Genomic DNA, 27,727 nt, shown 5'->3' on the forward strand with positions numbered 1-27,727 from the left:
CCAGCATCACAGTGGGCAGGTGTGGTTGGAAGCTCTCCAGAGAAGGAAGGAGACTCCACAACCTGTCTGGGTAGCCAGCTCCCTTGCCCCTTGTCCTATCGCTGGGCATCACTGACAAGAGTCTGGCTCCTTCCTCATGTCCCACTCTTCAGCTCTTGCTGAGCATTGATCAGATCCCCTCTGGGGTTCTCTTCTCCAGGCTCAACAGCCCCAGGGCACTCAGCCTTTCCTCCTCACAGAGATGCTTCAGACCCCTCAGCATCTTCAGAGCCTCCACTGGACTCTCTGCAGCAGTTCCTTGTCTCTCTTGAACGGAGGAGCCCAGAACTGGACCTAGGATTCCAGCTGTGGCTTCAGTAGGGCAGAGCAGAGGAGGAAGAGAACTTCCCTGGTCTTCAGGTGTCCCAAGATAACCAGAAAGGCTGCAGAGTGCTGGGCTCTCCTCAGGAGCAAAGGGAATGTTGTTGTCTGCCTCTTCTCTGACAGCACCTGGAATGCTTGGGCTGATTTAGATCATTCAGGTGGTTCTGATGACTGTTTTGGGGTGGTTCCCATGCTGGGTGCCAAGGTTGGTCAGGTTCAGCTCAGTGACCAGGCCAGTGCAGGCAGGCCCCAAGAGCTGGCAGCAGGGTTAACAAGCCCATCAGCACTAATTGCACACAGCTTCTGCCCCCCTCACTGACAGCACAAACAGCCCCTGGTCTTCCTCTGGGCATTTGGAGATGTTACTCACCCCTTCAGAGCTGAGGAGCCGAACCAAAGGGGAGCCAAGTGGTTGAGGGTGGTTATAGAGGCATAAATAGGAAGAGAATCCAGACTTCCTGAACTCCAGGCAGTGCTCCAACCCCAAAGAGTATCAGTAAATATTTCACATAACCAAACAAGCCCCTTCCACCCAGCTGCCTTCCTTAGCTCTTATACCTATCATGGTGGTACAATTTTGGGTCTGATGGTGATGGTGCTGAGTGCTTAGCAACTTTCGCTGCTAGAGCCCCCATCAGAAATAAGGAAAGGATCAGGGAGGAGGCTCTGTCTTCTTAAATAAAGGAGTAGAATTTAGAAAGCATTGAGATTTATATTAACCCTCTGCTAATTATTATTATTTACACCAATTAAAATTAGTTGCTGTCAGGTGGAATGGAAGAGCCAATTGCTATGCAAAGTAGCCCCAGAGGAAGACCCCAGAACAGACACACAAGAGCAGGCTGATGTTCAAGATGTGCTTCACCAGTGGCTTCTCCTCCAGGGAAGCCAGGGGAAGTGGCTCGGTTGGAGCGGGTACCGCGTTCTCAGCACTCTCCTCTCTGCGCTCCATCCCACAGAGCCACAGAATAGCTGTCATCAGCTTGGAGCTCCTTTTGCTGCTGTTGGTTGGACCTAAAAAGACAAGTCCATAATGAGGCATCAGTCTCACCAACAAAACCAGTCCCAGGAGTGTGGCAGTGTGGTCCTGTTCAAAGGGTTTGGATGCAAAAACATCCCTGTGTTCCTCGAACGACTACGCTTAGCTACACTGCGGGGGAGGACGCCCTTCAGTTACCATCTCTGGGGGCTGTAGCACCAATTCCATTCTTCCCTGCAGCTCTGAGCTCAACTTCTGCTCTTCCCAAACGTTTTCATGGACAGCAACAGCAGACTAAGCCTAAGAGGTGAGCTGTAGCTGCATGGTGGCCATCAGCTGCTTCTTGCGAGCAGGTGCTCTGTTCTCTTCAGGGCTACTCCATGGCACACACATGGAAACTGCATTTTCCCACCACTGTTGTGGTGCTGGGCTTAGATAACTGAATGTTGGGAGGGCAGCACTCATGCACACCAAACATGAGACTTCATAGATCCATAGAATGGGTTGGGTTGGAAGGGACCTTAAAGATCATCCAGTTCCAACCCCCCTGCCATGGGCAGGGACACCTCCCACTAGACCAGGCCTCAACCGACTTCGCAGCGGTTGGGAGAGCTGTGCCATAACTCATCACCTCACTGATCTTCTCAGCAGCTCTTTCTACCTCAAAGGAGCAGGCAGTGACATAAAGAGTGCCCCAAGCCTGGCACAACTAAGTGATGGCACAACCAAGTGATGGCAGTCACGGCTGGAGAATGCAGGACGAGTGGCTACGTGTTTGTACCTAAATACCGACAAGCACAACTTTTAAATAATGTAAATCCTCCTTCACTGATCTGTCAAGAACTCCGCCCAGGGCTCTGGGATCTCCCTGCTGCTAGAGTCGACCAGAAACCATCGCTGAAAAACAGAAATGGAATTTCATGAACATAATTGTGGGGGTTTTTTTTTGCCTCCACCCTCCCCTTTTACAACCAGTTCTCCTTGCAGCAGGTGCGTGCGGCACCAGTCACTAGTGGGCATGGCTCTCTCTGTCCCATCCAGCTCTTCCTGGATTTCAAGCACATGTAAATGCCATCAAGAGATGGAAAAGAAGTTAAACTGCTGCTTAGGTACCACTGCCAGGTCACCATCTCTTATCATGCGCTCAGGTTACATCCAGAGGAAGTGGCTGTAACATTTCTTTGTCTTCAAAGCCTTTGCGTAGTGCCTAGGGGTGATTAGGTGTGAGTAGGACTGAGGAGGACTTGGAGCACTTACATTTCTTATCTTCTGAACTATTTTCAGAAGCAAGGCTTAGATCAAGCTGGAGAGCTGGGCACTCAGTTTCACATACTCCTTTGGCAGCATCAGGGCAAGGGCTGACTGCGAGGTCTTTCTTGGCTGGTAGATCCCCGCGTGTGAACCAGGTAAGCCGACTTATCTGATGGCATGAAGAGTGGTGTTAAAGAGAGCTGCTTGTATGCTGGTTTAAAGGACTACCTGAGCTGGAGAACAGCCTGCAGAGAACACTTAGAGGGGCCAAAATCTGTTCTCCTTCTCTCCTGGAGCAGGTGAAGAGCCAAGGGCTCAGCTGGTAACTACAGAAGTGATGGCTATCATCAGTGTGTTGGGTTTGGCTTGGTCTGGAGCACCACAGTTGTTGATACAGCCACACTCTCTAAAGGATGCCATTCTGAAAGGTCTTTCCTAACCCAAACGATTCTATGGTTCTAAGATTCTTCTCATCTTGTCACTGAGGAAGAGACAGTTCTGCATGGGACCATCCCTGGATGCAGACTGAGAGTGGGTCAGTGTGAAGGCAGCAAAAAGAAGGGAAATTGTGGGCCAAGGAGGAATGATTCAAAGACCTGAGGTTGTTGAGAGGAGACAGGCAGGAGATAGAATAATGGCCTTCAAATATGTAAAAGACTCATTAGAGAGGAAGGATCTCAGCATTAACAATAAGGCAGACAGAAAGGGATGAGCACAACATGAAGCTGGAAAAGTTCAGGTTGGAGATGAAGCCAAAGTGCTGGTGAGAGGACAGGAGAGCTCTGAAACCGATCACACAGCTCCCTGGGCATCCTCCCTTTCTGGGCATTTCTAAGCATGAGTTCACCAGGTCCTTCAGAAAGGTCTCAGGTTAGTCCTGCCTTGAAGGAAGAGGAGGCTGTTGGCTGGCTGATTTCTGGAGGTCCCTCTGGCCCTCCTTTTGCTGAGGCCTCAGGATATCTACTGAAAAGATTCCAACTGGCACAAACCTGTTCCAGAGGAAGTGTGCTCTCTGCCTTTGATTGCTCTTTTCTGCAAGGAAAAATGGTTCCTCACTAAGTTAGTAAGAGAGTTGGTAAAGATGACTCAGAAGCTGGAATTTCTTAGAAAATAGAGGAGGAAAGCTAATTTGTCATGGATTAAACACAACTCAAGAACGGCTTCTTGTAGCATCTACTGTTGACCAGTTGCCAGGGTGGGACTCTGGATTTAAGGGACCCAAATCTTAAATGGCGGCAAGGGTGCTGGAGCAGAGGAGGGGCTGCGACCATAAATGAAGAACGAATGGAAACCTGCACTTGCAGCTTCCTTGTCCCCAGGGTAGTGCCATGGCTGTGACGTGGGGCAGCTGGAAACCCTTTAGGAGCGCCCAAAGCAAGGTGAAGGGGACACGCACCATTCCTTCCGGGGGGGGCTCTGTCAGCAGGCTGACCACCAGCACGGTGAGCGTGGAGATGGCGCCCAGGAGCATGGAGAAGTAGAGGTAGTGCATGTACTTCACCACGCCTGGCCGCGGGTCCGGCTCCCCGCACCGCGGCTCCGGGTAGATGAAGTCCAACACCAGCCGAATGACGCCCAGCAGCAGCCCGGTCACGAGGCCCCAGAAGGCTCCCTGGGAAAGGGAGGGTCATAAATAGAGTGGTCTCGGCTGGAAGGGACCTCCAAAGCTCATCCAGTCCAACCCCCTCTGCAGTCAGCAGGGGCATCCTCAACTAGATCAGGTTGCTCAAAGCCCTGTTGAGCCTCACCTTGAATATCTCCAGGGATGGGCCTCAACCACCTCCCTGGGCAACCTGTTCCAGTGTTCCACCACCCTCATAATAAAGAACCTATTCCTAACATCCAGTCTAAATCTGCTCTTTTCTAATTTGAAGCCCTTGCCCCTTGTCCTGTGACTGCAGGCCTTTGTAAACAGTCTCTCTCCATCCTTCTTGCAGGGCCCCTTCAGGTACTGGAAGGCTGCTGTTATGTCTCCATGGAGCCTTCTCTTCTCTGGGCTGAACAACAACTCCCTCAGCCCGTCCTTAAGGATGTTCTTAACTGGAGCAAGAAGGAAGTGTGCACCCAGGACCCAGGGCAAAGCTGGCCAGGCTGTGTCCTCCTTGATGATTTTTTTTTTGGTGGCCTTCTTTTCCTCCCTTTTCTGCTCACGCTGTCTAGGTCTGCCAGTGCTGTTACAGCAGCCTGGAAATTCTCTCTCCTCTGTGGAGTCAAATGGGTCTTCAATCTTGGTCCTATCTCCTCCATAAACATGGAGGAGAGGGATGATATCTTATGGCAAAATACTCTGAAGTGTGATGTTTGTATCCTAATGGCTATCTTAACCCTGGAGGCCTGACCTCTGTCCTCTGCCTAACTAAAGCCTGGTTTAGGAAGACTTTACCCTTTACCCACCCCCAGTCTGTAGAGAAACTGGAGGTTCAGGACTTCTGATGCCAATTGGTCTGGTTCCTTTGCTCTCTGGGCTTACTCTGCCTTCTGCAGCCCCCCTGGGTCCATGCAGTAAACAAGCTGATGGCTAATAAACCCCTAACAGGCTTCAGGAGTTGTGAGGGACACCCTGGAATGGAATGATGCAGCCCTCTCACTCCTGAACCCACCCTAGTTGCAGATGTCCCTGCTCACTGCAGGGGGGCTGGACTAGATGGCACTGAAAGGTCCCTCCCCACCCAAAGCAGTCTGTGGCTCTGTGAACTACCAGTGGAGCCTCTGAAAACCAGCTGGTGGTGGTCACTTGGGTTGTGCAGAGCTCTGGGTGAGTTTGTTCTCCCAAACACTACGAGAGGCAGCAGAACTGCAGCCTGAGGTGGGGGTGAACTGCAGGAGTCTGGTGAGGACAGCAAGGCCACAGAGGTGACCATGCTGAGTCCTTACCTTTTCATTTGCTCTTTTCCAGAAGCAGCCCAGTATAAACACCATTGCCACAGGGGGCTGCAGGTAGGAGCTGATGGACTGGATGTAGATAAAGAGCTGCCCACCCTGGCCAGCCTGCACCAGTGGGATCCACAGGATGGAGACCACAGTGAGAAGCAGCACAAAGACCCTGTGCAAGAAAAAAGATGCTGTTACTCTTAGCTTAGGCCATTCTTAGGCCATTTGCTCAGCTAGCAACACTCCACCTGAAATCTCTCCTAACCATAAGGCCCTGCTCCAGCCCTCCCCCAAACCTGTGCAGTAGGAAGACATCTGCAGAGGGGCAGCAAGCTGGGAGGTGTGCTGAGATGTGTCTCCAGCACTCAGAATCTGACATAGCATCATAGAATCATAGAATGCATTGGGTTGGAAGGTCATCTTGTCCAACCCCCCTGCAGGCAGCAGGGACATCCCCAACTAGGCTCAGAGCCCCATCAAGCCTGACCTTGAATGTCTCCAGGGATGGGGCATCTACCAACTCCCTGGGCAACCCTTTCCAGTGTCTCACCACCCTCACAGCAAAGAACTTCCTCCTAATGTCCAACCTGAAGCTGCCCTGCTCTAGTTTCACACCATTGCCCCTTGTCCTAGTGCTGCCTGTCCCTGTCCTGGTTCTCCATACCTGCCAACGATCATCAGTTCCCACTCGGAGCACCGAGGACGGAAGTGTTTCCAGAGGTCCATGGTGAAGATGGTGCTGGCACTATTAAAGATGGAAGTCAGGGAGGACATGAGAGCTGCTATCATCACTGACATCATCAGGCCCCTGAGTCCTGGAAACAGAAGGAGAAGTACAGGCACCCTGAGGAATCCCCAAGGACCTCACTGCAGGATGTCCTCAAATTCTTCTTTAAACTAGAACAGGTTTTTCAAAGTGTTTTTTAGCCCCACTTCTAAAATGGCAGGGATGGGGAGGTGCCAACAGTTAATCCTCATTGTTAAACATCCATGGTTTGTCTCTTACCCAAATCTGACCAAATTAGACCTCTGGATACTGGATCATCACCCATCTCTCCTGCTGCATGCTGTCCCTTCCTGCTGCCTCACCAAGCCCAGCATAAACCCCTCTGAAATTGTAGTTTCAGGGAATTTTCCTTTCTGAACTTCTCTGTGGGCTCCTTCTGGCTGCTGTGTCCCACACTCACCAGTGGCAGCACCATGACCAAGCTCCTTACCTACAGGCAGCAGTTCTAGGACCAGCTTGGGATAAGCAATATCAGAACAGCCAGATGGGTTGCCACAGATTTTCTGGCATATTTCTGCATCTGCACAAGCCACCAGATCTAGAAGAAGCAAGAGGGCAGTGAGAGGCAGCACTGCAGAGCCACAATAAAGCAGTCAGCCTGAGCAAGTGTCACAAGCTGCTTCCTAGGTGGAAGCCTGGGAAGCTTCAGCACATCACCAAGGACTATCCCAACACAGCAAGAAAGGGCAGCACTGGGCTTCTCTGCTTCCCTTTTTTGTCCCTCCATGCACAAGATTTGATCAGATAAGGTCCTGACCTGCCTTGCAGGTCTGATTCTTCTCTCAGTGTTGCTCAACTGAGGACTAAGGCTCTCCACCCATCCTCCTCATGGGCAAGCACATCCACACATTCTCACCCAGGGAGCAGTTTATGACACTCAGGGTGGTATGTGAGGATTTCTCCCAATGCCTCAGACTTGGCCACTGCAACAGGTTGCCCGGGGAGGTGGTTGAGGCCCCATCTCTGGAGATCTTCAAGGTCAGGCTCCACAGGGCTCTGAGCAACCTGATCCAGTGGCACATGTCCCTGCTCAGTGCATGGAGGTTGGACTAGATGCCCTTTGGGGGTCTCTTCCAACACAAACCATTCTATGAGTCCATGGTGGGAGCATACATGCATGGCCAAAACAGAGAGGAGCTGCAGGCAGCAAGCTCAGGACAGATCAGCACCATGGCTGGGAGAGAGATGGCAGCCAACTGCTCTAGCACATGGAGTATGCATTGTGAAAGTCTTTGCCTGGGCTCTGCTGTCCCACAGCACTCTCCAGCTTAACTGGGAGGAAATCTCTTCGTACATTGGACGTTTGATGTGTCACAGCCTTTTAACCTCCTCACTGAAGGCTGTTCCAGCTCCACAGAGTCAGCACAACCAGTGATGGAGGGAACAGCTCCTTTCTTCAGCACTTACCTGGGAAGAGAACCCTGCTGATCATGCCTGGCATCACCATGATAAAGAGGGGCAAAATTTTCAAGTAGGAGGTCATCAAGGAGCCTCCTTTTGCATGAGAGAGGTTTTTTGCAGCAAGGGACCTCTGAACAATGACCTAGGAATGAAGAAACACATTTGGTTGTGTCAGTAGAGAGCAGCTAGCTATGGGTGATGTGAGGCAGGTTGCTTCATCCTCCTCTCAGCTACTGCAACCTTAGAAGGGTGAAGACAGAGCTTGGTTGTAGCTTTATAACTCTTGCTTCAGATTCCAAGAAGAAACATAGAAAGAAAGAAAAAACCTCAGAGAAACACAGACATGGAAGGTGCTGCTTGGGTCACCAGAGCTGAGCCTTGCTGTGTGCTGCAGAAGCTCCTTCTTAACTCATCATACTCAGGCCTAGAATGTTCTGCTTTTCTGCTTGTGGTGGGGATTTCCTTGAGCTCATGGCTAAGCCTGGCCAGGTCAGCAGCTCTCCTGGCAAAGCAGGGCATGGGCTGAAATGAGCAGAAGGATTTAAATAAAGGACCACTGCAGGAACATCAGGAGGCTCTCAGGGCTGCAGGCTGTGATGGTATCACTGGGAGGAATGGTGGTCAGACCCCTGGGAAGTTCAGAGTGGTTCACAAGCAGTGAAAGGCTGAAGTTAAGAAAATACCCAGACAAAACCCAGCTTTGTCACCTGGGACTAACTCACCAACATGTTTTTACCTCTTCTTGCATTGAAATAACTCCCAAAGCTGAGCTGTGCTCACCAAGCTTTGGATTGAAACCAGCAGATTTTGCTGAATTCCCACTGGAAGCAGCAAAGCAATCCAGGCTGCACTGCAAACCCCAGCTTTGGAATCAAACAACCAGCAGCACCTTCTTGAAACCAAACAGAGATCTCACCTGATCTGTGCACCAGTACCAAATGGATGGGATGGTCATTCCCACCAGGACTCCTGGCCAGGGAAGGTCAGAGTGGACAGGGTCCCTGAAGATGTGGAAAGCATCTTCTCGTGGCAAGCCACAGCTGCTGTTCTCCTTGCGGGTGCTGGGAATGGCAGCAAAGTATTTTGTCTGCAAACCTTCAAGACCACCAACTTCAATGAAGCCTAGAAGAGGTCATGAGAAGCAGTTAGCACGTCTTCCCAGGCTGATACTCTGAGTTGCAGTCTCTGGTTTGCTGTGGGTGATCCTCCACAAATAGTCCCTAAAAATCAGAAGCTCTTAACTCTAAAATGGGGCTGGGGCAGCTTAACCCTAAAGCTGATAGCTGGAGAAGGCCTGATTCACCTGGAGTACTGCTTCAGAATGAATCCCTTTAGAGATTTCTCAGGGAGCACTCAAGCATTTTGACTCAAGCATGTATCTGAGCTTGTATGCCAAGAGGAGAACACTGAAAGCACTTCCTAGAACATGAGATGTGATGGTCCAGAGAGACAGGGAACTGCTGGAGACAGTCCAGCAGAGGCTCTGAAGATGCTGAGGGGCCTGGAGCATCTCTGTGAGGAGGAAAGGCTGAGTGCCTTAGGGCAGCTGAGCCTGGAAAAGAGCAGCCCCAGAGGGGATCTGATCAGTGCTCAGCAAGAGATAAAAGAGGGGTTAAGAGGCTGGGGCCAGACTCTTGTCAGTGGTGCCCAGGGACAGGACAAGGGGCAACAGGCACAGACTGGAACTCAGGAGGTTCCATCTCAACAGGAGGAGAAGCTTTGTTGTGAGGGTGCTGGAGCCCTGGAGCAGGCTACCCAGAGAGGTTGTGGAGACTCCTTGTCTGGAGAGCTTCCAACCCCTCCTGGCCATTTTGATCTTGGGCAAGCTGCTGTGGGTGCCCTTGCTTGAGCAGGGGGGTTGGACTGGGTGATCTCCAGGGGTCCCTTCCAACCCCACCATGCTGGGATGCTGGGATTCTATGAAAACTTCTCTCAAGTTCCTTGTAGTAACCCCCAGGTAAGCACTCACTGAAGACCATGAGAGTCACAGCCCCAATCAGCATGATGAGAGTCTGCAGAGCATCCGTGTAGATCACAGCTGCCAGGCCACCTGAGAGAGCAGAGAGGCAGCAAACGGTGGGAAACTGTTGGGTCCTGTGATGCATCTCACACCTTGCAGCAGTTCCTAGGCAGCAGCAGCAGAGCCCTGTGCCCAGCAGGCTGCTGTGCTCTGAGCATGTTGGGGGCAGTTCAGCCAATTCTGTGCATGACACTTTGGCTGAAATGTCTCATCCCAGTGAGTCACCATTTTGTCCCTCAGAAGCCAAAGTCCAGCAGAGTTACTTCTACAGGAAAGAGATGGAAAGGCTCCAAAACAAAGCCCAAGCTCAATAAGGAGGAGAAGGGGAAAAGAGGAGGGGGATAGTTATGAGCAGCATGAGTGGGGGGGGAGCACTGGGAAAGGAGCAGCCTTTATGGGTTTGGGATTTGCTGCTTTTTTCCACTTGGCCACTCAGAAGCCCTGAAAGGGCATCCAAGGCTGAGGCTGCTTTCCACATTACACGCCTCATTGTGATGTAAATCCCTCACAGCTCCACAAAGCCCAGGGGGAAAATGGATTGGGCAAATGCCCCAAGCATAGCTTCTCCTTAAAGCAGAACCAACCAGCAATGTGCCCTTGTGCCCAAGAAGGCCACTGATCTCTTGGAGTGCATGCAGAGGAGTGTGGCCAGCAGGTCCAAGGAGATTCTCCTCTCCCTCTACTCTGCCCTGGTGAGGCCACAGCTGGAGGATTTGGTCCAGTTCAAGAGGGACAGGGAACTACTGGAGAGAGTCCAATGGAGGCTACAAAGATGCTGAGGGGCCTGGAGCATCACTGTGAGGAGGAAAGGCTGAGAGCCCTGGGGCTGTTGTGCTAGAGAAGAGCAGCCCCAGAGGGGATGTGATTGATGCTCAGCAACAGCTAAAGGCTGTGGGGCAAGAGGCTGGGGCCAGACTCTTGTCAGTGGTGCCCAGTGACAGGACAAGGGGCAACAGGCACAAACTGGAACCCAGGAGGTTCCACCTGACCAAAAGGAGAAACTTCTTTGGTGTGAGAGTGCAGGAGGCCTGGCCCAGGCTGCCCAGAGAGGTTGTGGAGTCTCCTTGTCTGGAGAACTTCCAAACCCACCTGGGCATCGTGATCCTGGGCAGGCTGCTGTGGGTGCCCCTGCTGGAGCAGGGGGATTGGACTGGATGATGCCCAGAGGTCCCTTCCAGCCCCCACCATGCTAGGAATCTGGGATTGTGTGCTCTGAAGCTCAGCCACATACCTGACACAGTGTAGACAGCAGTGATGGCCAGCAGCCCGGCCACGGCGATGTAGAGGTCCCAGCGGAGGGCCTGCTGAATGAAGAGGGCCCCAGCGTACATGTCCACCTAGAGGAGAGGGACACTCAGCCCCGGGATGATACTCCTGAAGCTCTCAAAGCTGGGAGCATGAACATTGAGCTGATCAAGCTCCTTTAGTGGGACCAGATGGTTTGTAACTGCTCATGACTCCCCAGCTGCTCAGAGCATCTTCTCCACACGCAGATCCCGCTGCAGCCCAGCGCCCCCTGCTCTGCCTTAGGACCAGCCTTGGTTCACTGTTTAGACAGTTTGCTGATGATGGGGGGACTGAAGGAGCTGCCCCACCAGTTGGGGAGCACACACAGCTCTCTGAAAACACCAGCTGGGCTGAGCTTATCTCCAGGAGCTGGGTGTGGAGAGCTGTGGTAGCCCCAGGACATGAGCACCTGAGGTGCAAACCTCCCCAGGTGCCTCAGCCGGCCACCAGTCCCAGCACAGGTTGGCCATACTGTGAATTCCTCCTGCAGACACCAGATAAGAAGAAAGAGTGTCCTGAGGGCTGGGACCCAGCCCTGAGCAACCTGCTCTGCAGCTACCTGCTAAGCTTTGGGGAGCATTAGGACAGGGAAACTGCGGACCACAGGGTGGCGGACAGAAGACCAGAGAGATGTTAGAGTTTAGAGAGAAGGCAGAAATTAGTCATGCCAAGGGTGGTGAGACCCAGGCCCAGGCTGCCCAGAGAGGTGGGAGATGCCCCATCCATGGAATCATTTCAGGTCAGGTTGTTTGGGGCTCTGAGCAACCTGCTCTGTTTGGAGATGCCCCTGCTGACTGCAGCAGGGTTGTAGTGGATGACCTTCAAAGGTCCCTTCCCACCTAAAGCATTCTATGATAAGCCAAATCCATGTCCCAACAGTGGAGTTCCCAGCACAAATGTTACTATGTGGGATCCCCTGAGGACACCTTTTACTTCTGAGTCCTCAGCTCTTGGGTGAAAATCAGGCTAAAGCAGGCAGCCCCTGGGGAATGTGGGCTTGCTCCACTTCTCTTTGGAGTCTTCTGCATTGAGAGAGGTGAGTGAAGATGTCCCTGCTCACTGCACTAGATGACCTTTAAAGGTCTCTTCCCACCCAAACCATTCCGTGGTTCTCTGACAGCTATTAAAGCACCCTGAATACAGGACAAGGGGAAGGGATTCTGCCCCTCTGCTCTGCTGAGAGCCCCCATGGAGCACTGCATCCAGTTCTGGTGGCCTAGCACATGAAGGGAATATTGGAGAGGGACCAGAGGAGGCCACAAAGATGGTCAGAGGGTTGGAGCACCTCCCTTTGGAGACAGGCTGAGAGAATTGGGGCTGCTCAGCCTGGAGAGGAGAAGGCTCCAGGGAGACCTTAGAGCAGCCTTCCAGTACCTGAAGGGGCTACAGAAATGCTGGGAGGGCTCTTTTGACAAGGGCTTGGAGTGACAGGACAAGGGACAATGGCTTTGAGCTGGGAGAAGGGAAATTGGAGATCAGGAAGAAATAATTGACAGTGAGGGTGGAGAGACACTGGGACAGCTTGCCCAGGGAGGTTATGGATGTCCCTTCTCTGGAGGTGTTCATTGCCAGGCTGGATGAGGCCTTGAGCAACCTGGGCTAGTGGGAGGTGTCCCTGCCCATGGCAGGAGGGTTGGAACTGGGTGATCCTTGAGGTCCCTTCCAACCCAACCCATTCTATCAATTTCTGATTCTATTGTCAGCCATTTCCATCTAATGGTTGTATTTTTCTAGAAGAGAGCCTGAACCTCACTCCTTGGTGCCACCTGAGCCCTGTGACTGGCATCCACCTACAAGGGGACAGCACATCCCAGGAAGCAGAGCCCTGTCCCAGTCCCAGCTCCGTGCTCTGCTGCCTGGTTAACCAGCAGCCTGCAGGCCTTGCGTAAGCTGCAGTTGTTTGTTCCCAGCTCTGCATGTGCAGGAAACCACTGAACTCTTCACCTGACCATATTCCAACTCCTCTGCTCCTTTCATCCTGCACAGGCAATAAATATGGAATCATAGAATTGTTTGGGTTGGAAAAGCCCTCTGAGATCATCCAGTCCAACCATCAACCCAACACTGCCATGGCCTACAGTCCATGTCCCCAGGTGCCATGGCCACATGTTTCTTGAACCTCTCCAGGGATGTTGACTCCACCACCTCCCTGGGCAGCCTGTTCCAATCCCTGACCACTCTTGCAGCAAAGAAATTTTTCCTCATCTCCAACCTAAGCCTCCTCTGGCACAATTTCTGGCCATTTTCTTTCCTTCTGTCACCTGATATTAGGGAGAAGAGACCAACCCCCACCTGCCTCCAACCTCCTTTCAGGGAGTTGTAGAGAACAATGAAGTCTTCCCTCAGCCTCTTCTTCTCCAGACTAAAGAACACCATTTGCATTTCTTAGCCTCACATATTTCCAAATTTGGCCTCTTTCCCCCTTTTTACCTACTTACTGATATTTTGGTGAAGATGTAGATGAACAGGTAGAGAATTGCCAGGAAAATCTGAATTCTTTTGCCTCCAAAACGTCTCCTCAGGTACTCTGGCATGGTGGTGACCTATATGAGAGATGTAGTCAGAGATGGTGGCACACAGTTGCTCCCTTGAATCACAGAAGACTCTCCCATGGAGTTGTGTAGGTGGTTTGCACTGGTAAGAGACCAGAAGGTCCCTGCTGGTTGCACTGTGCTGGTCTTTAGTCCTCTGCTGCCTACCTGGGGCCACCACAATTGCTTGGCAAGTGCTGACTTTGCTGCGGTGTCTGGCACAAAGCTCACTGTAAATTGCGATAGCAGAGCCTCCATCTATCTCCTCAGGAGGTGGAGCAACTCTACTGCACTGCCAGGGGAGAAAACCACTCTGACCCCCTCACCCAACCCCTCAGTGCAGTCCCCAGGCAGCAGCTCTCCTCCTCTGTCACCCAGGCCACCAGAGCAGCTGGGTGCACCCTGCCTCCTCCAGAAGCAGCCCAGGTGCAGCAGGAGCTGGTGAAGCCCAGAAGCCAAACAGGTGATTTAAATACCAGCAGATGATCGAGGGACACAAGGTCCTATCCACTTACTCCTGCTGCTATGTAAATGGGAAGGAACAGCCAGGCCAGCACCAAAACAGAAAACATCCCCTGCAATGCAAACAGAAAGGAGGGTCAGAGATGGTGGTCAAGGATGGCATCAAGTGGATCAGTGGGGACACAGGGTTATCCCTCAGAAGCCTCAAACTATCATCAGCTTCTATCTCCTGCCTCAGAGCCTGAGCCTGTGGAGCTGCCAGACCCTGGTGTGGTGGGCTGGTGGTGCTGGAGCTGGCCAGTGCAGCAGGAAGGTGCTGCAGGGCCACCGTGCCACACTCACGTTCCACTCGTAGGCTGTCACAGCGATTCCCGAGGCAGCTCCTGAGCCGGCCAGGCCGATGAAGTGGCCACTGCCCACGTTGCTGGCAAACAGGGATGCACCCACCTGGAGAAAGAGAGGACATAGATCAGGCACCAGGTGTTGTTCTCAGCCTGCTCTTCCCTCCCCCACTCATGACGATGGAGGACATGAAATCCTTCTCACCCTCTGCCACCTTCTTCCTTTGCCCATTGGCTCTGGCACCTCTCTCCATTCTCTTTCATCACTCAGTGCCTACTACTCACTTGTGGCCATGTTAGGACTATCCTGCTTCCAAACCAGCACCTAGCTTCTTGTGGGGCAGCAGAGCAGAAGGTGGAGGTTACAAGCAGAAACATCAGCTCATCAGGTTATTCTGCTAGCACCTTCTGACTCACCAGCCCAGCCCAAACGAGACATCCCACCCAGCAGCCTGGGACCACCCAGTTCATTCTGGAAATCTCCAGATCACAGCGTGCAGAACCACACCAACAGGATGGCTCTTGTAGGGCACAGGGCTTTGGCAGGTGACTTGCAGCAGCTCCCCTTCCTGGTCTCAAAACACTATGGGAACTGGAACTTTGCAAACCATGGAAGGATTTGGGGTTGGTTTTGGCTTTCTGTTTGGAGAAATAAGTTCTGCTTGGAGAGAAGCACTTTGCAGGGCTGCTGGCAGCAGGGGCAACCAGCAGTGTCACAGTGATGATACTTACAGGCCACCAAACCATCTGTCCTCCAGCTAGAAAGTAGCCTTTCACTGTGCTGCGCTGTGTCTTCCACATGGACTGGGAAACAGAAGAGAGGAAGACAGTGAGCACTGTAGTGACTGCTCAGAGCAGCAGCAAGTGGTTTCCCCAGCAGAAGGCTCTCTACTGTCATGAAATGGTTTCTTGACGGATTTCTTGAAGGGCCTGAAGCTGCTGCTGGGAAATCCTGGGGGATGAGAGAGCAGCAGACAAGGGAGACACCACCCAATGCTGTGAATCACACACGAAGTTTTCTATCCTCTCAGCATCCTGATTAAATGGTTTCTGTGAGAAGCAAATTAATGGCTCCGGATCCAGGAGGAAGGCAAACAATCCTGGACAAGAACTGGATGTCCCTAGTCATGAGGTGTAGCCAGAAGTGCTGGGCATTGTGGGTGTCACTCATTGATCCTGTTCCTCAGAGATTTCAGATGGTTTCACCTGATACCAAGGGAGTTGTGCACCACCTCTGAAGGGAGCAGCAACTCCTCTCTGCCTCGTGACAGCCAGATTGTGTTTGTGCTGTCACAAAAGCCATGCCAAAAGGATGTCCTCCTGCCCTAACGCCACACAAGCTGCTTTGCTCATTTGTGGGACCTCCTGGCAAGAGCACTGCAGGCAAGCACAGGTGATTTATAGCCCAAGCAATTCCTTCCTGGATGAACAAAACATTATTATTAGCAATCTTTGTACTCAGGCGACCTCTTCCTCACAAGGGCTCTCCAGACCTTGGCAAACACTAGAGTTGAAAGCTCTTCTGGAGCAGTGAGGACACTTCCCCAGGCTGAAGTGAGGAAAAGGACCTGTAAACTCCATCTTTCCACTTCTTCAGCTGACTCCAGCGAAGAGCAGCCTGATTAGAGCTAAGGTGAAATAACTGGAGGGCAAAGCAGCCATGTTTTTCAGTACAGCAGGACACATGGAATCATAGAGTCATGAAGGTTGGAAAAGCCCTCTAAGATCATCCAGTCCAACCTTCCACCCAACACACCACCATGGCCACTAAACCATGTCCCCATGTGCCATGGGATGGTGACTCCACCATCTCCCTGGGCAGTCTGTTCCAGTTCCAGACCACTCTTGCAGCAAAGAACTTTTTCCTGATCTCCAACCTAAACCTGCCCTGGTGCAACCTGAGGACAGAGCATGGTTTGACGGGTCCTGCACTGGGTGCTCCCCACAGCCTCAACCCACGGGATGCAATGAGTCCCAGCACCATGCTGGATGATAGAATTACCTGGTTGGAAAAGATCATCAAGGCCAGCTGGAGCCTAACATCTCCCTGTACACAGCTGTTAGATCATGGCCCTGAGCTCCTCATCCAAATGACTTTTAAACACCTCCAGGGAAAGGAACTCCACCACTGCCCTGGGCAGCCTGGAACAGTGCCTGATAACCCTTTTGGTGAAGAAATTGTTCCTCATGTGCAACCTGAATCTCCCCTGGTACAACTTGAGACCATATCCTCTTGCCCTATCACTTTTTCCCTGGGAGAAGAGACCAACCCCCACCTCACTCCAGCCTCCCTTCAGGGAGTTGCAGGGAGCAATAAGGTCTCTCCTCAGCCTCCTTTTCTCCAGGCTGAACAGCCTCAGGTCCCTCAGCTACTCCTCAGCAGACTTGAGCTCTGCACACAAAAGCTTAGAGGTTCTCTGCTCACCCAGAGCCCCACAGCAAGGACGAAGAGGAAGTAGAGCACCAGAACCGCGATGTCGATGGACTCCAGCGTCTGCTGCGGAAATGCCTCCCACGATGGGGGGGGCTCGGAGGAGGGTGTGCTGCTGGTGGGCTCCATGGTTTCTTCTGCAGGCTGAGTGCTTCCCTCTCTCGCTGAACCTATCTGTTGAAAGATGGGGTGCATGGTTAGGAGAGGAGGTGGCAGCACTGTCAAGGTGTTGGCTGCTTCTTGGGTAATTCAGAGTTTGTCAGCTCAGTGGCTCTGCTCCTGGTGCTGCTTGTGCTGGAGCTCTGGAGAAGGCTCTTGGTGTTTGCCTTCATCCATGCCTCTCCTGCTGAGATGTGAAGATGCTGTCAGTGGGCAGGGCAGCCATGGGTGGGGTGGATTTCCTCTCACTGGCAGAGAAATGGGCACTTTACAGAAGAGATGTGAACAGCTGAAACAACCAGAGAGAAAGACCAGGACATGGCATGGCCAGGGATGACAGCCTGTGGGTCCCAGTACAGCAGCACCGTGGGCTTGGGTTTGGTGGAAGGTGCCTGGGTGCAGAGATCTTGGGTCTCCCCCAGAGTAAGGCTGACTTTCCTGTCTACTCCCTTATCAGGAATGGAGGCTGGCAACATGTCTGGGGTGCCCCAAGGTGGCAGGCTGCTGCCCTTTGGCAGAAGGGGCAGGATAAAGCCCACGTGAGGAGGCTGGTTGGCTGTTTGAACTAATGCACTTCCTTCTCTTTTCCTTCTCCTCCCCTCACCCAGGCTCAACCCCACATTGAGAACAGGACAGGAGGTCAGTGGCAGCCCTGGTGCCACCTCAGGGTGTCCCTGGCTTGGTGGTGGCCACTGTCACTCACCAGGATCCCTGGGCCTGTCCCCTCACTGCCACAGAGAAGGGTCAGGATGATTTCTCTTACCCTGCTGAGCCCAGGAGATGGTTCCTCCAAAGAAGAGCAGAGCCGGCACTGCCCAGCCTTGGCACCACCTCACAGCCCCAGCTCCAGCCCTGGCGTCACCGTGGCGGCCGAGCTGGATGTCTGCTGGTCCTCCTCCTCCTCTGCTGCCTAATCAGCTGGCCAGGTCCCTTGGCCTCTCTTGGACTTGTAAGGCAGCACTTATAGGCTCCCCCCTGCTGAAGAGCTGAGGAAGGTGGGGCGGAGGGTGGCCTGCAGCAGCCCGGGGCTCCGGCGTGGACGGTTGGACAATGAGCTGTAGAACAAGTTCTTCCTCTGAACACCTGCAAAGCACAGCCCCAAACATCCCTCAGCCGCGTGTTTCACAACCTCCATCAGCTTCAGACCTTTCTCCATGTGTCCAGCTTCACCTGGAGCCTGCACATAGCTCTCCTCTGCTCTCCTGCACCAGAGGCACCACCAGGCACCTTCTACCCAGCTGTCTGGGCAAAGCCAAGAGGGAATGGAGTCACAAGTGCCACGGTGATGGAGATGCAGTGATTTCTCCTGCTGGGTGGCATTCAGGAGGAAAAGCCCTCCCTGTGTCCCCACTACACCCAGTCCACAGGCTGCTGGGCTTCACAAAAAGATCAGGCAATAAATAAGGAGTTTTCTGGTGGCAGGTCCCATCCCATCACCTGCTTTCCACAGCTGGAGGGGTGGTATCCCAAGGCAACCTCTAGCACAAGAGGCAGAGATGGGACAGAGCCATCTTCGGGCTGAGTGGCAGCAGTGACAGCACCAGGCTGGGACTGGGGACTTGCAGCACCTTGGCAGAGCCCTTTCTGTGCCTTATATAGCCCCAAAATCCCACTGAAGTCCTAATTCCTTGGGACCTCCTGCCTTGCAGGGCCACAGTGCTCTTGTACCTCTTCACAAGGTTGCTGAGTTTTGATGCTAACCAGGAGAAGAAAGATTGGCACTAGGACATCAGCCTTGGGAAGCTGCTAATCCCACTCTCACACCTCCTGCTTTCCCTTTCACAGCTCTGACATTGCTGTTTCTTCTCACCCCAAGACACTTCCCATCTTCAGGTCCATGGTGGGTGCTCAGCACCAGTGGCACAAACAGTCCTGTGAGCTCCATAGGCTCAGTCTCATGTCAGGTTCAGCCACACATGAAGGAGAGCTGAGTCTGGGGGTCTGGGGCAGAGCTCTGCAGAGATTTGTGGTGCCCATCAGGATGCAAAGGAAATGTAGGATGTACTCCATGGGAAATTCCCAGAGCTGGGAACAGGTGCTTGGTTAGAGCCCCTTGTGCAGCTCCAGGAACCATGGGTGAGCAGAGAGCATTAGCCACAGCTGCTCTGATTTCATAGACTCACAGAATGGTTTGGATTGCAAGGGACCATAAAGATCATCCAGTTCCAAGCCCCTGTCTTGGGCAGGGACACCTCCCACTAGCCCAGGTTGCTCAAGGCCTCATCCAGTCTGGTCTTGGACACCTCCTGGGAGGGATCATCCATGACCTCCCTGGGCAACCTGTTCCAGTATCTCACCACCCTCCCTCTAAAGAATTTGTTCCTCATCTCCAGTCTCCATCTCCCCTCATCCCAGCTCAAAGCCATTGCCCCTCACATCCTGTCACTGCAAGCCCTTGTAAAATCCTTTTCACATCCCAGCCCTGCCACTGCCCAGTGGAAATTTTGCCCGCGTTGTGGATTCAGCTCACATCCCGCTCCCCCTCGGCTCCTGGCACGGGTGGCAGCGCTTTCCTGGCCAGAGATTGTGAGCAGGAACACCCGAGGCATTGAAATGCAGCCTCTGAAGCCAGCCCTTTATCAACGGCGCCGGCAGGGACGCAGCCCACGTGGGGCTCCAGCAACCCCTCGGCACCGCACCGCTCTCAATGCCTCCCCAGGGAGGAGGGTTTGAAAGCATCCCCCAGGTCCACCCACCTGCTGCAAACACCTCCACCCAGCCGTGCCACCACACAGCCCGGCAGCAGCCCCCAGCCCCGAGCCCACCAGAGCTCCCCCCAGCTCCAGCCAGAAGCTTGAACGGGAACTTACTGCGCTCAGCTGGGTCTCATTCTGCTCCCCGCGCCGGGCACCACCAAGCCTCTGCCAACTGACAGGCAGCTTAAATATTGCCAGAGAACGGGGCTTTGCCAGCGGGGCTGTTACCGGTGTCACACGGAAGGAGAAGGAATATTTATAGTCAAAGTTAAACCAATTGCCTGCAGTTAATCTTTGGGTCTCCCGTGGCTCTGGTGAGAAGAACGTTATTGTCACTATCAGGGCTCAGGGGTCAAACTCCACGGAGTGCCAGTCCCTTAAGCAATCTGCACAGCTAGAGAAGGGACAAGGAACAATCAAACCCATCCGTGCTGATGGCCTCTGACAGCCCGTGACGCAGAGGGGAGCTGACAGCTAGTCCCAGCTCCCAGTTTCTGCCGAAGCCTTACAAAGAGCAGGGTTAACCCATGGGCTGGGCTGCAGAGCTCATCACTGAGCCTGTGTGTTAATCCCAGAGTTGATTCTCCTGCCGGGACCAGGCTGGGGGTTCACAGAATCAAAGAATCACAGAATCATAGAATGGGAGGGGTTGGAAGGGACCTCCAGAAATCATTGAGTCCAACCCTCCTGCCAAAGCAGGGACACCTAGGGCAGGCCACACAGTAACACAACCAGATGGGTCTTGAAAGTTTCCAGAGAAGGAGGCTCCACAGCCTCTCAGGGCATCCCAGAGGTTCCTCATGTTCAGCATCATTTGTCTGAAAAAAAATGACAAATACCTACAGCCAAGAAACAGAGAATAAAGCTGAGGCAGCAGCTTCCAGCACAGCAAGAGACCATGGCAGGAGGCAGCTCAGATACCTCTGAAACTGGGATGCACAGAGCCCCAGGGCAGAACAACCAAGAAGCCCCACGTCAGCACAACCAAGAAGCCCCAGGTCAGCACCTGGGCAGGTGCTCACACGTGAGCAAGTGCTCAAGATCAGGTTGTTCGGGGCTCTGAGCAACGTGCTCTGGTTACAGATGTCCCTGCTGAATGCAACAGGGCTGCACTGGGTGACCTTCAAAGGTCCCTTCCCACTAAAGCATGCTCTGATTCTCTGATAAGCCCAATCCATGTCCCAGCACAATTGTTGCTATCTGGGAGCCCCTGAGGACACCTTTTACTGCTGAGATCTCAGCTATTGGGTGAAAGTCTTGGCCAAAGCAGGGCAGCCCTTGGAGAGTGCTGGTGCCACATCCTGCCCAGGCATAGTCAGCATCTCAGGTGCAGCTTTGGTCTCTCTCTCAGCAGTTGTTTAAAGCTGCAATGAACTGCACTGATCTCACCAAAGGCTTGGGGAAACAGCCCTCAGCTGAGCATCTCAGCTGCTGGGAGCAGAAGCTGAGCTCTGACCTTCTCTTTGGAGTTTTCTGGACTGACAGAGAAGGTGAGTTAAACAGTTCAATAAAAAAATAATCCACCCCAGAAAGCAGAGGAAGCCCTTCATAGCTGTATTTTATTTCGTTGTTTCACACTCAGCTCACAGTTCTGCTGAACATAACTAAAGGTCATTGAATCTTGTGCCTGGAGATGCTTTGGTTTGATCTGCTAGAATCTGGAAACCCCAGATTTTCCTAAATTCTCTTAGGACAAGGTGGATCCTTGAGGGCTTCAAATTCAGCAGCCAGGTGCCTTGTGCTGCCTCCCATTCTAGGACACCTTTTCCTGTCTTCCAGCCCTTTCAGCCTGCTTGTTTCTTTGGCATCTTTCATGGCACCTAGAAAATAATGAGGGGTCATGGCCCTTCAAACTATTATAAAGATCCTCAGAGGGAAGGTTCACACATGGCTTGGAGATGCCAGGCTGGGACCGTTTCATTCCAGCAACTCCACCATGGGGACCTGCCGTCTTATCCTCACCATTACAAGGGCTTGAGGTGACAGAACAAGGGACAATGGCTTTGAGGTGGAAGAGGGAGATTTAGGCTGGAGATTAGGAAGAAATTCTTGACAGTGAGGGTGGGGAGATACTGGAACAGGTTGCCCAGGGAGGTCATGGATGCCCCCTCCCTGGAGGTGTTCAAGGCCAGGTCAGATGAGGCCTTGAGCAACCTGTGCTGGGGGGAGGTGTCCCTGCCTGTGGCAGGGGCTTGGAACTGGATGATCTTTAAGGTCCATTCCAACCCAAACCATTCTGTGATTCTATGAAATAATGACTTTACTTAAGCTGCTCATTTCCTTTTGGAGGTCTTTCCACCCCCTAGTTCTTGCAGGAAAGAGCAGGAATCCATAAATAACCTGAGGTTTGGAATGTAGCCTGGGATCTTCAGGGTCACTGTTTCCCTGTCTCTCAGGGGATGGAAGTGGCACAGCATGGAGCCAGAGCCACAGCACAGCTGCTGCCAGAGATGTTATTTCCCTTCCAGGGAAAAGCTTTCCTGTGAAGATGATCTTGTCATCCAGGCTCCAAGGACAAGCTTTCCTGTGAAGATGATCCCAAGATGCAGGCTGACACAGGCCTTGCATGAGGCTGAGAGTGTCCAGCAGTGAGCTGATTCTGGGGAAAACCCAACTCATATTTGAGTCAGAGTGAGAGAGGCAAACAACAAGTGTGGGGGTGGAATGCTGCTGACTGTGGTGTGCACCCTTGCTGCAAAGGAGGTTCCAGGACATCATTTCTGTTGTGGTTCATGGAATTACAGAATTATAGAATGCATCAGGATGGTTTTGACTGCAGGCAGTGAAGCCATACACACCCTACCTGTGAAGCCCTGAGACAAGGGCTGCTGCACCCTCTGCACCTCACATGACTGCAGGCAGCAGTGATGCTGGCATCCATGCTGGGGATGCTGCTGGTGTGACCAGGGATGGCAGGAGACAAGGCTGGCTGGAGCAGACCAGCTCCTGGCACTTCTCTCTTTGGCACTTACAAGATAGCTCTCAACTTGGGAATCCCAGCATGGTTGGGCTTGGAAGGGACCTCTGGAGATCACCCTGTCCAATTCCCCCTGCTAAAGCAGGGCCATCCACACAGCTTGCCCAGGATCACAATGTCCAGGTGGGTTTAGAAGCTCTGCAGAGAAGGAGACTCCACAACCTCTCCAGGCAGCCTGCTCCAGGACTCCAGCACTCTCACACCAAATAATTTTCTCCTTCAGTTCAAGAGAAACCTCCTTGGTTCCAGTTTGTGCCCATTGTCCGTTGTCCTGTCACTGACCACCACCAAAAAGAGCCCAGCCTCATCCTCTTCACCTCCACCCTTCACCCAGGCTGTGCTGGACCAGGCAGTGGAAGGTCTGACAGCCATGCTGGGCAGCTTGAGATCCCTAAAGGAACATCAGGAGTGGTTGGAGCAGTCTAAGTGCACATGCCCAGTGCAGGGACTTCCACCCACCCAGAGCATTTTTATGAGCTCTGTTCAAAGCTGGTTTCCAGTTGCAGGTGCTGTGGCCTCCAGGGAGGCACTGGTGATTGAGCAGGAGGCTGTAAACAAGCTAAACTACAACCAGGAAATCTGATACCAAGCTGGTCCGTCTCTGTCTGCTGGTGGTGTAAAAGGAGATAAATCTCTCTGGGGATGTAAACTCAGCCTCAGCCAAGGATTTCTTTACAGAGGGAAACAATTGCCTGGCTCAGACACTCACCAAATGTTTGCTTCTGAAGGCTGCAGAAAAAAAATTCCACACTGTTTGAGGAATGTGCTGCTGGTGTTGAGCAGGCAGCCCTGCAGGCTGCCACGAGGAGCAGACCTGCTCCTGGTGAGGCAGGGATTGTCCCACAGAGACACGTGGATTTATGAAGGTTGGAAGAGACCTCTAAGATCATCCAGTCCAACCATCAACCCAACACCACCATGGCCACTGAAACATGTCCCCAGGTGCCATGCCCACACACTTCCTGAACACCTCCAAGGATGGGGACTCCACCACCTTCCTGGGCAGCCTGTTCCAATCCCTGACCACTCTTGCAGCAATGACATTTTTTCCTCATCTCCAACCTAACCCTCCCCTGGCACAATTTCAGGCCATATCCTCCCCTTCTATCACCTGAGACTAAGGAGAAGAGGCCAATCCCCACCTGACTGCAACCTCCATTCAGGGAGTTGTTGAGATCAATGCGGTCTCTCCTCAGCCTCCTCCTCTGTGTACAAGAGCCAAGCCTGCAGCCCGGGGTGGCACATGGTCTGAAATTGGGTGTAACGTGTCAGGAGTTTGGGCAGCAGGAGCAGAAGGCCGAAGTCCAGCTAGGAAAGCTGCACATGCAGACCTTCCTCGAGTGGAAATTTACAGCTCCAGGCCTGAGCTTTCTCCTGTGTTTATCCACTGCAGCACAAACTCCCGAGGGAACTTCCCACACAAAACAGGGCAAGGAGGATGCAGCCCGTGCTCCCTGGGCAGCCAGCCAGCTGTGACAGCACCAGCACCACTGGAGGAGTGACAACCCCAGCTCCTCTGCCACTGGTTTTGACTGCAGGCAGTGAAGCCATACACACCCTACCTGTGAAGCCCTGAGACAAGGGCTGCTGCACCCTCTGCACCTCACATGACTGCAGGCAGCAGTGATGCTGGCACCCATGCTGGGGATGCTGCTGGTGTGACCAGGCATGGCAGGAGACAAGGCTGGCAGAGCAGCTCCTGGCACTTCTCTCTTTGGCACTTACAAGATAGCTCTCAACTTGGGAATCCCAGCATGGTTGGGCTTGGAAGGGACCTCTGGAGATCACCCTGTCCAATTCCCCCTGCTAAAGCAGGGCCACCCACAGCAGCTTCCCAGGATCACAATGCCCATGTGTGTTTGGAAGCTCTGCAGAGAAGGAGACTCCACAACCTCTCCAGGCAGCCTGCTCCAGGGCTCCAGCACCTTCAAAGTAAAAAAAATTCTCCTTAAGTTCAAGCAAAACCTGATGGCTGTTTGTGCCTGTTGCCCCTCAGGAGTACCACAGTGATCCACATGGGAAAAAAGACTTTCATTTTCTCCCACCCCACAGCTAGAAGGACTGGGGCTCAGGTCCCAGCATGCTGAAGCACCAGACTATGGTTAAAACCTCTCTGGTCAGCTCTGCACCTTGATCCCTTCCTTCCCACCAGTCCCTGATCTGGGAGCTGCTGCACCAGGAGCTTTGTATAAGGACAGGCATGATGGACCAAGCCCTTGGAGCTGCTGGCATTGGTGTCTCCTGCACAGGACCAGGTGTGCTGTGTCTTACCTCGGTGAGGAAGTTGATTTTGAAGCCAGTTGTTTTGCTGGTCTTGGGCTGTCCATTGTTCAGGTAGTTTCCCATCGCTAGCACAAACTGCAAAGAGAAGCCTCAGTGATGGTCAGGGACCTCCAGCCTTACCCTGTCCCATCTCCCATCTTCTTCTGTACCTGCTTTTGGGTCACTGAGACCTGCCAATGATGTGGTAGGAGCAGTGGGACAAACCCTTCCTTCTTTCTACAGGATGGGGGGGAAATGCCCTCTTTTGAAACACTGGAGAGGCTGTCCAGAGATGTGGCTGAGGCCCCATCCCTGGACACATTCTAGAGCAAACTTGATTGGGCCCTGAGCAACCTGATCCAGTTGGAGATGTCCCTGCTCACTGCAGGGGGGTTGGACAAGATGACCTTTGAGGCTCCCAAATGCATTCTGTGATTTTTGTAGTTTTTGTGCCAGGTCACTTCTGCTGCTCAGAGCAGCCCTGATAAAACCTTACTCTGCTCATCCTCCAGCCTCACTACAGCCACAGGACAACCTCAATGGGCTCTGCTATGCTCCTGGGTGGCTTTCTGGCTCCTACAGCCCTGCCCTGTGCTGTGGGTGGGTGTGTGGCCATCTGACCTCCTGCATCGTCCCCATGGCAGGATCCCCACAGGGGAGTCCCGGGGCACAGCTGTGGTGCTGGAGCTTCATTCAGCTCCCTGTGAGCTTCCTTCAAGCTGCTGGTCGCTTGCAGCTTCTCCTGTGGACACTGGGGACCCCCGGTGGCTGTTAGCAGAAGGAAGGACTCTTCTGACCTCCAGGATCTTAGCCAGCTTCTTGCTGCTTTTCAGCTCTAGAGAAGCCTTGCAGATGCACTCATAGCTGGCTTTGATCTCCTCTGTCTTCTGCAGAGCAGTCTTAAAGTGGAGGCTGAGCAGGCAGATCTTGTACTCTGGGACTGACAGCATCTGAGAACAAGAGGGACACAATCCTACTGTCCCCAACAGCCATAACCCCTCCTAGAAGGTGTTTTTCCTGGTGTGTCTCCCTGCATATGAAGGCAGTATGGATTTGTGAGTGAGGAGACACCAGGGAGCAGCTGCTGGAGCATCACTCAGCCTGAGCATCACTGTCCAGCAGTCCCTGCAACTGCATGAAGGTGCCAGGATCTTTTGGGTGGTGCCCAGTGACAGGACAAAGAATAACAGATACAAATTGGAACCCAGGAGGTTCCATCTGACCAGGAGGAGAAAATTCATTACTGTGAGGGTGCTGGAGCCCTGGAGCAGGCTGTCCAGAGAGGCTGTAGAGTCTCCTTCTCTGGAGAGTTTCACAGTGGGGTTGGGCTCCATAATCTCTGGAGGTTCCTTCCAATCCCTAACATTCTGTGACTCTGTAAAGCCAGAGAAGCAGATACACAAAATGTGAGGCTGCTGTGCAGAGTACCTGGGCAGGAAGAGTCATTCCAGTGGTCATGTCCTTACTGGCACTTTCATTTACTGCAGAAGGTGCTATTTTACATCATCTGCCGTGGATCAAAAAGCAGCAGTGATGTTTTGTTATGGAAATGGATCATGTTGCAAAATGAGTGTTAGCTGATTTGTCTACTCTGGTTAAAGGTAACTGTTTGCAGAGCACAAACTGGAGAGGAGAGGTGGGGTGGTCACTATTTCTGTAGAGGTTAATGTAGTACTAGTCAGCTACCAGAGTGAGGCTGTGATCAGAGGGCTGGAGCACCTCTGCAATGGGGACAGGCTGGGAGAGTTGGGGCTGTCCAGTCTGGAGAAGGCTCCAGGGAGACCTTAGAGCCTTCCAGTACCTGAAGGGGCTACATGAGAGCTGGGGAGGGACTTCTGACAAAGGCTTGCAGTGACAGGACAAGGGACAATGGCTCCCTTCTGAAAGAAGGGAGATTGAGACTGGAGAAGAAAAACAAGTTGTTGACAGTGAGGGTGGTGAGAGATTGGAACAGGCTGCCCAGGGAAATCATGGATGCCCCCTCCCTGGGGGTGTTCAAGGCCAAGATGGATGAGGCCTTGAGCAACCTGGGCTAGTGGGAGGTGTCCCTGCCCATGGCAGGAGAGTTGGAACTGGATGATCCAGGTCCCTTCCAACCCAACCCATTCTGTGATTCTATGAAGTGAACAAAGTTCTTGAAGTCTGTCTTTTCTTAAAGTTTTAAAACCACCATAAATCAGATGTAGGGAAGCTCTTTCAGAAACCAGTGTGGCTTTAAACTCAGGTACCTGGGTATCTGGGGGTGTGTCTGTGTCACACAAACATCAGAGTTATTCTGACCCTTTCAAATGTTGACCTCAGACTCAAGAATTTCAAAGCAACAGCCTGGGGCCTTCTAAGGAAGCTTTGTGCAAAGCGTGATGACCAGAAAAGAGCTGACACAGAGGAAGGACATATTCTGCATCCTCTTTAGAGTCACTGCTGGGTGATGAATGAGGGCCATCCCTTGGGAGGCCTTCCCACCCAGGAGGCAAGTCCAATTTCTATTTCCTCTGGACTCTGCTGCTGCAGTGGAAGAACATCAGCCTTCCTTGAGCCCTTCTTGTCCAGGCAAGAGGGTCCTTGGCATCGTGCCCCTCTCTGATTAAGCAACTCTGCACCAGCAGCAGCCTGCAGTAGGGACAGCCCTTACTGCTGGGGACCACAACCAGGAGGACATCCTGCCCAGGAAAAGGGGTTAAAGGAGAGAGGAAAACCCAGCTCATGCCAGGTGGAACTCACTTCTGCGGTCTTGCCCATTCTGCCTGGAGAAGAGAAGGCTCCAGGAAGACTCCATTTCAGTACCTGAAGAGGACCTACAGGAAGACTGGGGAGGGGCTCTTCAGAAGGGCCTGTGGTGACAGGACAAGGGGCAATAGTTTGAAACTGAAGCAGGGCAGATTTAGGTTGGACAGATTTAAGAGGATGTT

General features: G+C 52.8%; 1 protein-coding gene across 1 annotated transcript; it reads right to left on the minus strand.

Moving 5' to 3' along the window:
* Positions 1-1,153: 1,153 nt before the first annotated feature.
* On the minus strand, positions 1,154-15,055 carry SLC5A11 (solute carrier family 5 member 11). The gene is made up of 14 exons (XM_054391244.1): positions 15,026-15,055; positions 14,295-14,399; positions 14,006-14,065; positions 13,398-13,502; positions 10,904-11,009; positions 9,622-9,702; positions 8,569-8,774; positions 7,659-7,794; positions 6,682-6,789; positions 6,129-6,279; positions 5,468-5,636; positions 3,990-4,205; positions 2,600-2,762; positions 1,154-1,377 (listed from the first exon to the last, which is right to left on the minus strand). Exons 1-14 carry the CDS (start codon positions 15,038-15,040, stop codon positions 1,154-1,156), a joined length of 1,845 nt encoding a protein of 614 aa, XP_054247219.1. The 5' UTR covers positions 15,041-15,055.
* Positions 15,056-27,727: the final 12,672 nt, after the last annotated feature.

Source organism: Indicator indicator, chromosome 22 (assembly GCF_027791375.1).
Source record: "Indicator indicator isolate 239-I01 chromosome 22, UM_Iind_1.1, whole genome shotgun sequence".
Lineage (NCBI taxonomy): Eukaryota > Metazoa > Chordata > Aves > Piciformes > Indicatoridae > Indicator > Indicator indicator.